Consider the following 17,506-nt stretch of genomic DNA (forward strand, 5'->3'; position numbering starts at 1 on the left):
AGGACCCTGGGATCATGACCTGTGCCGAAGGCAGAGGCTTTAACCCACTGAGCCATCCAGGCGCCCCCCATCTTCTTTTTCTAACTAGAAAGCTGTCTGTCTTTATATCATGAAAGTAAAATGAACAGTAGCTGAGTTTTCCCCGGTTCTTGCTAACAGCTAAACTGAAGTGTAGCTTAAGTTACTCAAAGCAGCACTAAATTTTAATTCTAATTGATAAATGTATACTAGGAATAGAAGTAGAATTGAGATAAACAAGGACATAAAAATGTGTGGAAAATCTTAAAAGGGCAAAGCTAGAGTCACACACATGTATAAAAACAATGAAGTAGAAAAGATCCTTATAATGAAAGTCCTAGAAGATATTGTTTATGACCACCAAGCCATCTTAAGTGAAAACCTCTCTCTCAATACATCAAAAATAGCTTCATGATCTGTTGGTATCCATCTCAGTTCTAAACATAAAAGTTGGTGAGGTAAAGCAGAAATGTAGAAGTAACAGAGGAAAACACTAGGCTGATGGTGTAATTTCACAAAGGATTCCTCTGAGGTAGAAACTTCTTGATGCCCCATGAGAGTGTGAGCTCATTCTTTCATGGCCTCAAATCTTTCAGGGCTGCTAAGGACAGGTTAAGCCAATGTCTAAACAGAGTACAGAATGAAATGTACTGGGAAAATTGAAAGGGAGGAAATATTTATTGGCAATGCCAATTATTATAGTGTTCATATATAGTAAATAACTCTTTATGTTCAGCTGGTAATGCTTGGGTGGGAGAAAGAGTTCGACGGGGGCGGGTGTGGAAATAAGAGAGGCAAGATAGAACTTGCTTGCGGGGGTAATCAAGAACACACACTCTAAGTATCACTTGGGACTTGTCAGAAGTGTAAAACCTTAGGCATCACCCAAACATACTAAATCAGAAGATGCGTTTTAACAAGATCCCCAGGTGATCCACATACACATTACCGTTGGAGAGGCACTGGGTTGAAAGACACTCACCTTTAACCTCATCTATCACTGCCCTTTGCTTTATAGACCTTACAACCCATTAAAACCTAGTTGAAATAAGCCCCCTTTGGGCCAAATTTGAAACTAATAGACAATTTATAATTAAAAAACCCAATGACTTTTTGAGGGGTTTTAGGTAATTTTGGAAGTATTAAAAAAGAAAGGCTTAGAGAGCTTAGGGGGAAAAATATATATATCCAACTTGGGTGCGAGTGTGTGTGTGTGTGTGTGTGTGTGTGTTTGTGTACACATGTGTGTACACTCCCAATCTACCTTGAGAAATAATCTGATTCGGTTCCTTTTTCCCTTAAGAATTTACATTTTAAGTCACTTCCAATGGAATTTATAAAGAAATTAATATATTTAAATTCTTGATTTTAATATATTTAATTACGTAAGATGTGTCAAGCACAGAAACTTAAAGATAACAATTTTTTTTTTTTCATTTGTTCATTCTGCTCTCTAGAAGTTAGGGCAGCAACGGGAACCTGTTGGTGAAGTACAGTTTTGCTTTCTTTACTACCTTAGGGAGCAATGACAACCTGGGTTCTTAGCCCTGGAAAAACCATATAAGTTCACGCTTAGCTCAGCTATAAGTGTGTCCTTTGTCAGACACTGTACCATTCTAAAAACTTAATATCCCCTTGAGAGCACAAATGTCACATTCTCCCTCCTATGAATGTACATCTATTTTCTAAAATTTATCATAAAGAGGTAATTTAATAATATTGGAAGGATCTTACTATTTAGGCTTTACACGTTTGATAACCTATTGCTCTATAAATCCTTTCTCCAACAAAACATTCGAGAATCACAGCCTCTGGGTAGTCATCCAGTTAGGAAGACATAAGGGAGCCAATGTGACACAGTGAAAACAGTATTATACTTGGCCAGAATACACTAAACTCAAATGTCAGCTTTACCAATGGTGGGAGATATGGACTCTCTTTAAAATTCAGTATCTTCATATATAAAATGGAAATACTATTGTCCATGTCACATATATGCAGATATAATAAAGAGAATGACAGATATGAAATGCAAAATAATAGTACCAGACAGATAGATACTTAAATAAATGTGACTTTGTTCTTCCCTTAGTCTGTAAATGGATTAAAACATTTTTTTTTTTTTCTGCCAAAGCCCATGAATGCCATGAATCAGGTAAGGTTTGTTTTTAGTGACTCTGAAATTCCTACTGGTATCAAGGATCTTTCTGCTCTTTCTAGCTTCTAGTTCTAGGAGACCACTGAATAAATTCATCTGTACAAAATGCTTCTAACAGAATAATTGATTCAATACTTTCTTCTTAAAACTCTATAGCTATAAGTCAATTGAGTTCTAGCATTTTGAATTCCTTTGATATTTTCCTTTGATGATAACTGATGTTCTTTTTTATAATACTCTCATCCGGAAGCATCCAGTACTTTCCCCATTTTATTTGAAGTACTAACAATGTCATCACATATAGTTTAATGTTCATCATGGGAGGCCACTCAACATCTGTGATCACCCTCTCTAAAAGTATATTTAGTAGTTAGCTGCAATGTGGATCCCACCTTCCCAAGAAAGACACAAGCCAGAAATTCTCTCTTCTTCCAAACTTTATAAAGTAGCTGAGATTCCAGCACATGACTCACATTCGACCAATCAGATGCAACCTCAAGGGAATGGAAGCCAGAAGTAAGCCTAAGAGGGAGGCAGCAGGGTCCAAGAGAATCATCCAAGGAATGTGACTCTGCTTGGTTCCTTGTGGGTGACGGTGGTGGAGCTCGGGCCTTTAGAAGCTGCTAACTCCCAGGGAGAGCCAGATAGATGGTCGGTAATTATTTCTGACCATAAAGAGTGTTTTCAAGCCCAAGACTGAAAGTGTGGCTGCAGAACACTCTTTCATAAATCCTGTTCCTGCTTTAACTGGCAAAAGCATATTCTTTAGTTTACAACTAAACAGTGTGACCCATTCATGAGACAAGTTTAGGAGCAGATGCATTTTCAGCAGTTTTGCTTTCAATACAATCACTGAAGGCCTTCAATCTAGCTTCGAAATTTCCACTATTGTTGACAGCTGCTTATGTGTTCCATGATTGCCATCAGAAATTTCCTATTTATACTAACATTTATTTATACAAGTCCAAGTGAAACTATATATATATATGTATAAATGCTAAATATAACTACATACACATATACAGCATATAATTATATATACTTATTTACAGATATACAAATAAAACTACATATACATACTATATACCCACCACATATATACTTACATGTATATATACATACTTGTATACTATATATAATTATACTAACAATATGTAATTATTAGTGTGTATACAATATTCTCATTTTATCCTCTAATCATTTATCCTTTCAGTCATCATTTTGATACCTTTAGTACTTTACATTGAATTCTGAGAAGAGATCTATAACTTATATTTAAATTCTCAGCCTCTCAATTGTGCCCTGACTCCACTGTAATTATAAACTCAGAAATCCTGTTAATCTCTTAGGAATCTTTTCTAATGTCATATCGTTCCTCTTCCAAAGTACCTATTTCATTTTCCCAGATGTATTCTGTGTCAGAGCTAGGGTAGGTTACATTGTTGTAATAGAAACATATCCTACCCTCCTACACTGTTGGTGGGAATGCAAGCTGGTGCAGCCAATCTGGAAAACAGCATGGAGGTTCCTCAAAATGTTGAAAATAGAACTGCCTTATGACCCAGCAATTGCACTATTGGGCATTTACCCTAAAGATACAAACGTAGTGATCCAAAGGGGCACGTGCACCCGAATGTTTATAGTAGCAATGTCCACAATAGCCAAACTATGGAAAGAACCTAGATGCCCATCAACAGATGAATGGATCAAGAAGATGTGGTATATATACACAATGGAATACTATGCAGCCGTCAAAAGAAATGAAATCTTGCCATTTGCGACAACATGGATGGAACTAGAGCGTATCATGCTTAGCGAAATAAGTCAAGCAGAGAAAGACAACTATCATATGATCTCCCTGATATGAGGAAGTGGTGATGCAACATGGGGGCTTAAGTGGGTAGGAGAAGAATCAATGAAACAAGATGGGATTGGGAGGGAGACAAACCATAAGTGACTCTTAATCTCACAAAACAAACTGAGGGTTGCTGGGGGGAGGGGGTTTGGGAGAAGGGGGTGGGATTATGGACATTGGGGAGGGTATGTGCTATGGTGAGTGCTGTGAAGTGTGTAAACCTGGTGATTCACAGACCCGTACCCCTGGGGATAAAAATATAGGTTTATAAAAAATAAAAAAAAGAAAAAAGAAACATATCCTAAACCTCGTGAATCAGGACAATATTTCTCGCTTCCTTACTCAGGGTGGGTGAGTAGGAAGGTTTGTCCCCATTTGGTAACGTCGGGATCTATTTTCACAATTTTCAAGTCAGAAAAAGGGACAAGTACTGATTCTTACAGCTTTGGTTAAGTGACATACGTGGGGTACCTGGGTGGCTCAGTGGGTCAAAGCCTCTGCCTTTGGCTCAGGTCATGATCCCAGGGTCCGGGGATTGAGCCCTGCATCGGGCTCTCTGCTCAGTGGGGAGTCTGCTTCCTCCTCTCTCTCTGCCTGCCTCTCTGCCTACTTGTGATCTCTGTTGGTCAAATAAATAAATAAAATCTTTAAAAATAGAAAAAGTAAAAAAAAGTTTAAAAAAAGAAGTGACATACGTCATGTTCATGCATATTCCACAATTCAACTAAGAACCATGAAGTTCTTCAACTTGGAGGAAGGCAGAAAAGTACAATCCTATTACATGTGTTGTAGGTGGAGAGCCGACATATTTGGTGAACAGTGCTGATACTTCCACACCACATAGTGTTCTTGTGAATCACCTTGATAACAGGGATTAGGGATGTTCTAAGTGGCTCTTAGGTTTTAACTAAATCTCACTGCCCAAACGAGGGCTCCTTACTTGGATACACCTGATCTGTCATTCTTACCTGAACTGCCAATTTGAAATCCAGTATTTCCAAACTTTCTATGTGCTGATTCTATAGAGAAAGATCATTATCCACAACTGAGAGTTGAAATGGGTCTGTTAGAAATTTCTCAAATTTTAAGCCTCTTGAAGTTCACAGTAAGATAAAAATTTGTCCCTTTGTGGCTAGCCCCAGGAACTTGCCTCTTCCAGTTTGGTCTCATTTAGGTGGTATGACTTTTTTTTTTTTTTTTTTTGGTGATGAGTAGTTTTTCCTCATTGATAGATTCTTTGGGTCATTTTTTTGGGAATTAGCTAAGGAAAGGGGAAGTCAAATGTATATGTTCAAACCATTTCTTGAACTATGACATTTTCTAAATTGCTGATTTTGGATATAAGGGTAGCCATTAATCCAGCTAACCTAGACACAACCAGGGAGACATCTATTCTTTCCCTCATACTCTTTACCTCACCAAGCCCTGTCAATTTTATATCCTAAGTATCTTGCAAAAGAAGAGAGCTCTGAGGGAAGACTATCAAAGTCAATTTATAATAGTTTGGTATCCCCAGAGGAAATTACATGTAATAATAAATAAGCAAGATCTTGCCAGCTAAGGATTTTGATGAGGTTGCTTTCAAAGCAAAGCAAGTAAACTTTCTTACTCCTTTCAGCAAAGTCCTCAATGCTCTTGGTGAATAAGGGAAGAGGTTGAGCACTTGCACAGTAAGTGCTCAAGAAATACCTGAATTTAATAAAGTCAAGAAACAGAAAAACTAAGTGAAAACGTTCATGGGGGCTGCCACCAAGTGGAATAGGATATAGTCAGGCTGCTGCGGTCATAATGGCAATCAGTATTAGGAAAGCGCTGACTGACTGCACATTAATGAGGAATGCAGACTGCAGAAAGCTAGAAAGAAGGTTCTGAAAAATAAACCCTGAAGATTTCCACACTGCCAATGTATAACAAAAATTTTCCGCTGGTTTCTAGCACTATGGTAACTAAGAAAAAGTTGGAAGTGATATATTCAACAAGGACCTTATTTGTATCTTTCTCATAATGGGTTTTCATTGGTAGACCTTGAAGTTCAGATACTGATTTAGTATGTAGCAAAATACCTTGTTGAGGAAAGTATCTATTAAGATTAAGATGCATTAGCCTGTAGAAACTTGTGCATATCCTTCCTTGTAAATGGTTTACTGTGACTAAAAGCACAGTGTTTTATTCCTGAAGAAGAGACAGCCCTCTCCCTATAACAGCACCTACTCCTGTCATGCAAATGAAGATGTCTTTTTAAAAATTATCTTTGCATTGAAGGTCCATGAGATTGGCTATAGTTTACTTTTTTAAAGATTTTATTTATTTCTCCCACTGAGCAGGGAGCCTGATGCAGGGCTCAATCTCAGGACCCTGCGATCAAGACCTGAACTGAAGGCAGATACTTAATGACTAAGCCACCCAGGCACCCCTGCCTATAGTTCATTTTATAAATATACCATCAGTTGATTGAATGCTGATTTCTCTTTATAGATATCAGTTTTAGGAATGCAAAAGTTTAAATGTGGAGTGAGCACATTCAACTAAAACCTCACAGTATACTTCCTTCTCAAACAGGCTTTGAATTCCTTATTTAAAACTTATAAAAAGCTGGGACGCCTGGTGGCTCATTTGGGTAAGCATCTGCCTTTGGCTCAGGTCAAGATCCCAGGCTCCTGGGATCAAGTCCCACATTGGGCTCCCTGTTCTGTTGGAAGTCTGCTTCTCCATCTCCCTGCTGCTCCCATTGCTTGTTCTCTCTCTGTGTCTCTAACAAATAAATAAAATCTTAAAAAAAAAGTTATAAAAAGCTAGGTAAGGGGCGCCTGGGTGGCTCAGTGGGTTAAGCCGCTGCCTTCGGCTCAGGTCATGATCTCAGGGTCCTGGGATCGAGTCCCGCATCGGGCTCCCGCAGGGAGCCTGCTTCCTCCTCTCTCTCTCTGCCTGCCTCTCTGCCTACTTGTAATCTCTCTCTGTCAAATAAATAAATAAATCTTAAAAAAAAAAAAAAAAGCTAGGTAGGAAGCCATGTGGTTCTAAAAGGACAACACAAAGGATGCTTGTGGTATTGGAAATCGTCTATACTCTGACTAGGGTGATGGATACACAAACCTACATAGGTGTGATGAAAAAGCACAGAACTCAATACACACACACACACACACACACACACACACAGGTATGAGTAGAACTGGGGAAACACAATAAGACCAATGGATTGTATCACTATCAATATCCTGCTTTTGATACCGCACTGTCATTCTACATAGATCACCATTGGGGAAAGTGAATAAATGGTACAGGGGATCTCTCCGTATTATTTCTTACAACTGCATATAAATCTAAAAGGATCTCAAAAAGTAAACAAAACTACTTTTCTTGAAAAGTAGTGTTAAAGCTATTGAACTGTGAAGCCATTCCTCTGGTATTTTTCTTCCCTTGTAAGAATAATCTACATAATTACAAACCTATTCCTAGAGCCAAACACAGAGCCCATAGTGTGGATGTCAGTTTACGAAGCATTTAGGTGAAGATTTAATCAAGTGAAATTCACGTAAGAGAATGGGAGAAGGGGTATACATATTGCTAACAGAACAAACAGTCCTTTTAGAAAAACTGTATAAATCATTTGAGTTTCTTAAAACCACTCTCCTTTAATCTAAAACACCACTCATGGATGCAGTAACTTTCTTTTTATAGTCACAACAAAAATTGTTGATCTAACTTAATTGTTTTGCTATTATAATAATCAGGCTTCAGACTATCCTTCTGAAAATGGAAGCACTAACAGGTCTACAAAGATACATTGTTTCCATACATAGCAACAATGTTAAATACAGCACCATTGTGAGACTTTGCTAGCCCTTAGGTATATTTGTACTTGACAGTTCTCTCTACCACCAAACATAATAAAGTGCATTCACATGCCATATTCAATATAATTAATATAAAACACAAATACTGAGATGCAGTTGACCAACCAACATAATGTTTGTTTCAGACCTTTAAACAGTTATTAATTTTAATTTTTTGATTTTTTTTGAATTTTATAGTGATTTTTGAAAGGAAAGGAAAATGATTCTCGGTAATTTTCAGAGTCCTGAAGGCTTACATCCTCTACATACTGTGCACATGAACTGTAACTAATAAAATACTCCTGACCGACATTAGCGTGGTAAAACAGCATAACTCACTTCAAGAATGTGGAATAAGGGGCACCTGGGTGGCTCAGTTGGTTAAGCAACTGCCTTCGGCTCAGGTCATGATCCTGGAGTACCAGGATCAAGTCCCGCATCGGGATCCCAGCTCCACAGGGAGTCTGCTTCTCCTCTTTCATGCTCTCTTTCACTGTCTCTCTCTCAAATAAATAAATAAAATCTTTAAAAAAAAAAAAAAAAAGAATGTGGAATAAGGGAGTATGACAAGGGACTTAGTCTACCTAATTCCTTTCCCAAAGCTGCAGTGTTGGTCTTCCAAGGCACAGGGGCAAAACTCACCTGAGCATGTGCGCAGCACTGAAGACCACATCAAACTCTGTGCTGTCCAATTCAGCGGCTTTCTTCGCCATCTCAGCTGCTTCTATGAGGCGGGCTTCTTCCAGAAGAAACTGACCTGCAAAGTATAAAACCAGGTGAGCTTCAACTGGGAAACTACTGCTCTAATCCTGAGAAACAAATAAAGTCACTACAGAGAAAAATAGAGTGGTAAACATGATCCGAAGCTAAGATTTATGTGTGCTCCTCATCTACATCTCGTGACTTGGTCCTGTTTTCTATGCCATTATCTTCTTTGCAGGACATCCCAATGCATCTGTCTGGTATATTCACAAAGTTGTTTTTGTTGTTACTTTTTTTTTCCCCTTAAAAAACAAATCCTGTATAAACTATTGAACTAAAGATATATTACAATTAAGAGTTGAATTGATTTGTATTATTGGTCATTTAAAACAGCTTCTGTCTCTGATCCATATGTATAGACAAGGCTATCTATATTGAGATGTATAAACTTGTTATACTTAAGCAGCACTAAAATTATTGGAAGAACATATAAAGGTCCACGGAGCATTTACTTACTCTTAATTAGACTGACTAATAAACATGGAGCAAATATTAACACGTTCACATTTTTGAGATAACTTGAAGGTCAGTTTTGCAAGGTTAGAATTATTCCACACAGAGCCATATTACTCTTTGAAACTATACCTCCAGAACTGGCATGTAGTGTTATCCCCAAAACCCATAAAGACAAAAAAAAATAAATAAATAAAAAAGAATTTGGTCCAAGTTTTGGGGTGCCAGGGTGGCTCCGTGGGTTAAGGCTCTGCCTTCACCTCAGGTCATGATCTCGGGGTCCTGGGATCGAGCCCCCATATTGGGTTTTCTGCTCAGCAGGGAGCCTGCTTCTCTCTCTCTGTCTGCCTACCTCTCTGCCTATTTGTAATCTCTCTCTATCAAATAAATAACTAAAATATTAAAAAAAAAAGAGAACAGGCTGTTTTTCTCTTTATTTTATAGGAGGGGATTTAGTAACAGCAAAAGTAATGATGTTAAGCCCTATCTGAAAAGGAAATTCAAATGAAAACTAAATCAGTGCATAAAAGAGAGATGCTGAAATCATTCACGTAACTTTTGGGCTTGCTGAGTTGTGGGCTAATGATTATTTCTTTTTGCTTTGGGTTTCCTGTTTGCTTAAAGTTCAAGATTTTAACAATATGAGCAAAAGTTATAAAAATGATTTGCAAGTCCTAAGCTGCACAGGGAAAAACAAATTTAGAAATGGTAAATGGCGAATTTTCCCTGATGGTGGTGGTTTGAAGGAGCCCATTATTTACTGCTTATCTAATTCATATTACAAACTGTCTTCCAAACCAAAGGACTAGTCCTTAAAACACAAGAGGCCATTTTCCGTTTTAAGAATTTATAATAAGCCCCAGACTCTGGTCATATATAAACGTCAATTGCAAAGAAATGGTGAGTAACGATAAGCCGACTTTTAAGACCAGGACTTAGAGACATCTTAGCTATTTCTACAAATAATCGTACATCACTTTCTTAGTCTATCCCCTAACATTCTGTGCCTTTCTCAGGTCTCAAACATAATTGTTAGGTCAGAAAATTATTAAGAACACTGATTTGTAAATACAGTTGACCCTGGAATAACACAGATTTGAACTGTATGGACCCATTTATATCCCATTTATATGTAGGGTTCCCCCCCATAAATAGAGTACAGTACTATAAATGTATTTTCCCTTTCTTAATGATTTTCTCAACATTTTTTTCTGTAGCTTACTTTATTCTAAGAATACAGCATGTTAACACATCGATAAGATATGTGTTAACAGTCTATGTTATGAGGAAGGTTTCTAGTCAACAGGAGGCTATTAGTAGTTATATTTGGGGGGGTGTCAAAATTATACACAGATTTTTAACTGTGGGGATCGTGCTCCTAGCCCTCATGCTGCTCAAGGGCCAACTGTGGTTTCATTTATAAACAGAAAAACACATTACTTATGAAACTTGTGTGTACATTAGCTATAAATATATTGATACGAGATTCAGCTGAAAGTAATGCTGTTTAAAGACAGTGAAACAAGAATTAAACACTCTATGGCATAATGCAAAGTAATATCGCATCATATAAATCTTAGTAAAGGATACCAGACTAAACCTATTCTTCAGTTAATTACTCTGATTACAGGTTCCAAAAATTAAAACATAATATTAATTGCTACCTATCTTCAAAGAATAATGTCTACCTAAGTAAAAAAGCATTAATAAGTATGTTAATTAATTATGTGATATTTAAACAAAAGATAATGTAGGAGTTTATTGACAGTTACTTTTCCTTTCCAGACAGCTATTAACTCTGAAATGTGTTCTGTATTAATAGTAGGAAAATGCAACAATTAACTGAATAGAGAATAATGAAGGTTATTTAGTAAAACTCATTACTCCAGAGTATACAGGGTAAAGAAGACACACTAGCTCTGGTAAAAAAGAAAGAGAAAACAGGGACACGGTATCTGTACTGTCCACATAGAAACAGAGGACCATGACAAGATGCTTCCGTGTTGAAGATAATGAGGCTCAATGGCCTAAAAGGTCAGTTTATGTGCAATGTCCCAAGGGCAAAGCCTTTCAAGCCTCATGGATGCCAAACCCATCGTTAATGTACAACAACTTCAACAATGGATAATAACATTAACCAGTTGTATAAAATTGAATATACAATTTTTATCATAATTTCCAAAGCTTTCTTAAGCTTTGTCAGCTTTGTTGTCCAAAATGCAATTTATAGACAGTTTGCAAGGTCCCTAAACCACATGAAACACGTAATTTTTACAAAACAGTAACAGAAAAAAATCCCCATATGATCATTTTTAACAGAATTCATTCATCATATTAACATTCAGAAAAACAATATCACAACATATTAGTTAGGTATTTGCATAATTCCCCCCATTCTGTTCTCGGCAGGCCATAGATCTCAATATTCCAGCATTAGTGTTCTGCTATGATAAAGACATAAAATATTATGCAGCATGGACCTTTTGGTGTCTTTTTTTTTTTCCTTCACTAAACTTGAAAATGTGAACCGAAGTTGAAAGTGAATTATTATCCTGGTATGTTATATAATGATTGTTTGTTTGAAATATAGCCCAGAATTGATGGAAAACGGAGCGATAAGCATTTCAAATACAGAGAACCAACATAAATAGGGAAACAAAGACACACTAGGTTTCTTCTTAATAATGATCCAAAGAGCCACTCATGATATATTATTGGGGGAATAATGAGAAACAAAATCTGCTCTTACTTCTTCTGGAAGACTTTGCCTGAAGTCACTCTTCTACCAGCCCCATCTATTACAGTTACCACCAGACATTGCCTCCCTTAATGTAACCTGCTGTTTCACATCCTTATTTATCCTCAACTCTCAGGCTCGAAGGCTTCTCTTGTCCCATCCCAATCACCAGTCCGTCTTGCCTGCCTATTGTGACTGGGCATCTTTTGTTTTTAAGCCCTAAAACATTTCCTTCCTGGTGAATCTTTCTTTGACCGCTTCCCAACAGTATTAGGATTGCTTATGATTAGTTCACTGCAATATAATTTACCATCTAAACCAGAGCTCTTAAAAGAATAAAAGGGAATGGTATTATTCATGAGACAGGAATAAAGGGGGTATAAAGCAGAATTGCCTCAGTATGGCCTTCCGACACCCACATTCCGAGAGAGGATGTGGGTGTCAATCCTTTTTTTTTTTTTTTTTTTTTTTTAAGATTTTAGTAGGCAGAGAGGCTAGCGGAGAGGGGGTGGGGGGAAGCAGGCTCCCTGCTGAGCAGAGAGCCTGATGCAGGGCTCAATCCCAGGACCCTGAGATCATGATCCAAGCCAAAGGCAGAGGCTTTAACCCACTGAGCCACCCAGGTGCCACACTCCTCTCATCTTTATCACTACTGGATAGTGAATCATTTTATACAGTGTCTTTGAATGACTGTTGGCTGAATGTGATCAATAGTAACAAGAGAGACTAAGGGGCTCTTTACTGAAGAACGTACACATCTATGGAAAGCCCACCAAGTCGGAGCCACATGCTGAGGCTCAGTGGGTTGGAGCAGCTACTTGGCCTTTGATGGTGAAGGGAATTACAAGGAGAAGCCATGGAAGTATGGGGAGTGGAAGGGAAAGCGGGCACTTCAAGGAGCCCATCTACAGTGGCGGATTCTGGAAGGTGTGAAAGGTTACATTTTTCAGTGGCTCATAGCCTTACTGCACAACAGAATCATCTGGAAAGTCCGACAGAACAGAGCTAGGCCCCAACCCCAGAGTTTCAAATTCAGTGGGTTTGGGGTAGAGCCCATGATTTTTTTTTTTTTTTTCTTCAAGATAAGTGTACTCTTCAACCCTATCACCCACACTGCCCCCCCGCCCCCCACCAACCATCCCTTTCTGGTAACCATCACTTTGTTCTCTGTAGTTAAGAGTCTATTTCTTGGTTTGTCTTTTTCCTTCGCTTGTTTGTTTTGTTTCTTAAATTCTACATGTGAATGAAATCATATGACATTTTTCCTTCTCTGACTTATTTTGCTTAGAATTATTCTCTCTAGCTCTAACCTTCTTGTTGCAAATGGCAAGATTTGATTTTTATGGCAGAATAATATTATATATGTAAAATATATAAATATAAATAATACACACGTGTGTGTGTGTGTGTGTGTGTGTGTGTGTGTATAAAAATGTCACCTCTTCTTTATCTATTCATCTATCAATGGACACTGGGGCTGCTTCCACAGTTTGGCTATTATAAATAATGTTGCAATAAACACAGGAGCATATCTATCCTTTTGAATTAGTGTTCTCATATTCTTTGGGGAAATACCAACTAGTGTGATTACTGTATCATAGGGTAGTTCTATTTTTAACTTTCTGAGGAACCTCCATGCTGTTTACAACAGGACTGCATCAGTTTGCATTCCCACCAACAGGGCATGAGGGCTCCATTTTCTCCACATTCTCGCCAACACATGTTGTTTCTTGGGTTGCTGATTTTAGCTACTCTGACAGGTGTGAGGTGATAGCTCATTGTAGTTTTGATTTGCATTTCCCTGATGATAAGTAATGTTGATCATCTTTTCATGTGCCTGTTGGCCATCTGGATGTCTTCTCTGGAGAAATGTCTGTTTATGTCTTTCACCCATTTTTTAATTGGATTTTTTGGGTTTTGGCTCTTGAGCTGTATCAGCTCTTTCTATCATTTGGATACTAACCCTTCATCAAATATGTCATTTGCAAATATCTTCTCCCATTCAGTAGGTTGCCTTTTAGTATTCTAGATTGTTTCCTTTGCTGTGCAGAAACTTTTTATTTTGATGTAGTCCCAATAGTTTATTTTTGCTTTTATTTCCCTTGCCTCAGGAGACATACCTGGAAAAATGTTGCTATGGCCAACGTCAGAAATTACTTCATATGTTCTTTTCTAGAATTTTTATGGTTGCAGGTTTCACATTTAGATCTTTATCCATTTTGAGTTTACTTTTGTGTATGGTGAAAGACAGTGGTCCAGTTTCAGCCTTTTGCATGTTGCTGTCCAGTCTTCCCAACATTGTTTGTTGAAGAGACGTATTTTTTCCCCCAGTGTATATTCATTCCTCTGACAAATTCATTTGACAAATGAGGAATGAACATGATTTGCATTTTTAACAACTTCCTACTGATGCTGCTACTCCACTGTCCATAGTTTGAGAACCAGTGACTAATGGGAACAAAATAATTGTTTTGTACCATACTCTGGTACAACAGGACTGCATCAGTTTGCATTCCTGCAATGGGTGGGATTAGCCACCCTTTAGATTAAGCTCTTCTGGTTAATAAACAACATATGGCATGTCCTTCCCTACATTACAAAGAACAATGACCAGGTTACACATATGTGTGCAGATAGAAAGATACATCTGTATGAGTAAGATACATGCAATAAATACAAGTTTACTCTCACAAATTCTTAACATAAGGATATTTAAGAATTTTATCTTTCATATGTAGAACAGTTGTGAGAAATCACTTCTCTCTCACATACAGTAAACAAACACATTCTTGGTGTTCAATAATTGAGCAGAATTTCAAATAAAGAAACACGGAAATCTTAAGTAAAATACATTTTGTTCTCATGTATATCTTGTGCTATCACACTTTATCACTATTTGTTTGATTTATAATTTGTCTTACCCAAGTTAATTATCATCATCTTATTTAATTGTCTTCATTCAAAAGGAGAACAAAGGCAAAAACAAGACTAGAAATTACAAAGAAAAAAAAAAGTAATCTGAGTAGAGAAATACAGAAAAGGAATTTTAAAAAGAAAGCATTTCTAGAGGTCCTGATTCAAAGAGTGTTAAGTCTCCCCATAGGCTAAAAAAGGAAGAGAGAAAAACGAGTTGATAGTGCTAGACTCAAGTGCTTCTGTATTACAGTTATACCATTTCTTCTCTGGACATTTCTCTAACTGAACCATTTAAACTACTTGGTGGATTTTTACCAACATTTCAATATGACAAGCTGGTGAAGATCAATCCTTCATTAATTCCTGGCTTTAAAAAACTGCCAGAAAGGTAGGAATCCATAACAATGTAAGCTGGCCTTAAGCCTAGGCTCAAATACTGCTTTGTAAAAGTTTTGCACATAAACTCCCTGGATTAGTTGGGATTGGCATTTCTTACTAAAATATATGAAAAATCCACTCTTGTGATCAATGCAAGTAAATTAAGGAGCTAAAACAAACTGTAATAGATGTCATGATGATACAATTCTCTCTGGGGGAAAAAAATCATTCATAGGTAGCTTTAAAAAATGTTCAAAGACAAATGAAAATCTTATTTATCAAATAACAGCTAGAACTTAACATCTGCATTAAAATAGTTCCCCTTGGCAGAAGACATCAGACCATCTAAGCAGATCCAGAATCAACGGACTCTTAACCACTACCACCTTGTCCTAAGCCATCATGTCACTCTAAACTGCAGCAATAACCTCCTAACGGGTCTCCATACTTCTGCCCTTGACCTACAGGGTATTCCCAAAATAGCAGTCAGAATGATCCTGTTAAAATGGGAGTCAGTGCCCATCATTCTACCCCTGACCTAGGGAAGGTGACTGTCCTTATACTGGACTATACAGCCCAATAGAGTCAGCAGGGTGTTCCTCCCGCAATCTCTCATCCTATTCTCTGACCTCATCTCCTTTGTCTCCCTCAACGCTCCCTCTTGGTCACTTATTCCATGTACACTTGGATAATGTTGTCTAACATGCTGGAGGAATAAAGACTCCTGGTATGGAGTATTTATTTGCCACTCCCTGCCCTGGAGTGCCCTTCCCCCAGGTACCACAGTGGCTCACTCTCTTACTTCTTGGCACACTGTGGGGATTTAGCCACTACACATTCACTAACAGGACTGAATTACCTAGGTCCCCATGTGGCTACCTCCTTCATCTGCAAGAACAAGACCAGCAAGCAGAGGTCACCGGCTGCTTGCCTATTCACACCTTCTCACCTTAGAGTGATTTTAGGCAGGGCTGCAATTAATGGCCACATGCTGGGTATTGCAAAATTTTCAAGGTTGCCTTTCATGGTGAGGTCTCTATGAACAGTGCCTCTGGAATATAAGCAACATGGCAGCCCTGGTTTAGATCTCGGAATGTCCCTTGGAATATGACAAATAATCCAGACATCAATCATGCCTTCAAAGATACCTTAATTCCAAAACAATCTAAACTATGCCATTTGGCTAGAATCTATTATATGCTATTGTACTGTGGAATAAATTCAATGGTCTGGGAAAAGGAAGAAACTACAGAATTATCGTATCCAACCCAAGAAATGTATACCGTGCTTAACACACATAAGATGTAGCGATACTTGTAGGAGAGGAGGGGGGAGGATGAATGCAACACTTATCCTTGAATCAGTTCCAACTTAACAGAGAAAAGAGATGATTATGGAGATAGTTTAAGCACAAATATATATATAAACTTGAGATATAAACTTTGAGGAGATAAAAACTTGATATAAACTTGAGGAGATGCAAGGTCTCACAGGCTAAGTGCATCATATCTGGATGGAGGTAAATGTTTGGTTTTGCACAACTTATAATTAAAATTGAGTATACATAGAGTAAAGGGGACAAGTAAGGGTACCACTTGAATTTTTACACAGTGGCTCCGGTCATATAATCAGCAGCCAGATCATAAAAAAGAATATCCAGAAGCACTTGTCTAAACTTTTCAAAGATTCAGATGGTTGGAGCAAGGAAAGAGCCTGGAAGATGGAAATACCTGGGCTGATTTTGGTGGTATCTACGGGTAATGAGACAGGTGGATCAGGTAGAACAGAAGTAAGCCCTTTAAGGAGTGTTTCCATTAAGGAAGGTGAATAACACACCCCTGATGAGACAGGGTAGGGAATAATGCAATGCTCAGGATTTAGACCACCTGTCCAAAGGAGATGCTGCTCAACAGAGGTTGTTAATGTATGCTAATTAGACCCAGGAGAATTAAAATGTGGAGGGGAATCATCTCTTTTGCTTCTCTGAAGGGATGCTTGTTGAATGTCTCTCTGAGAATCCCTTGCATTTTTAGGTATGTTCTTAATTCTTTTTTCTTTCTTTTTTTTTTTTTTTTAAAGATTTTATTTATTTATTTTTAGATAGAGTGCACGAGAGAGAGCACGAGGGAGGGGAGGGACAAGGAGAAAGAGAGAAGCAGGCTCCACACTGAGCAGGGAGTGAATATGGAGGCTTGATTCCTGTACCCTGGGATCATAACCTGAGCCGAAGACAGCCGCTTAACCAACTGTGCCACCCAAGCACACCTTCTTTTTCTTTTTAAAAGTAATCTCTATGCCCAACATGAGACATGAACTTATGACCTTGAGATCAAGAGTTATATGCTTTACCAACTGAGCCAGCGAGGCACCCCTGCTCTTACTCTTTAAAACCA

The 17,506-nt window shown here is 37.9% G+C and overlaps 1 protein-coding gene across 2 annotated transcripts in view; it reads right to left on the reverse strand.

Annotated features, from left to right (window-relative positions):
* The window catches only part of TMTC2 (transmembrane O-mannosyltransferase targeting cadherins 2), a 437,070-nt gene that overhangs the window by 67,342 nt on the left and 352,222 nt on the right, over nt 1-17,506 (reverse strand). For both annotated transcript variants that reach the window (XM_082742213.1, XM_082742214.1), the window contains one exon: nt 8,510-8,624. In XM_082742213.1, coding sequence (XP_082598339.1) covers nt 8,510-8,624 — 115 coding nt within the window. The remainder of the gene's footprint in view (nt 1-8,509; nt 8,625-17,506) is intronic.

The sequence above is a fragment of the Mustela nivalis genome, assembly GCF_964662115.1.
Source record: "Mustela nivalis genome assembly, chromosome: 7".
In the NCBI taxonomy this organism is placed as follows: domain Eukaryota; kingdom Metazoa; phylum Chordata; class Mammalia; order Carnivora; family Mustelidae; genus Mustela; species Mustela nivalis.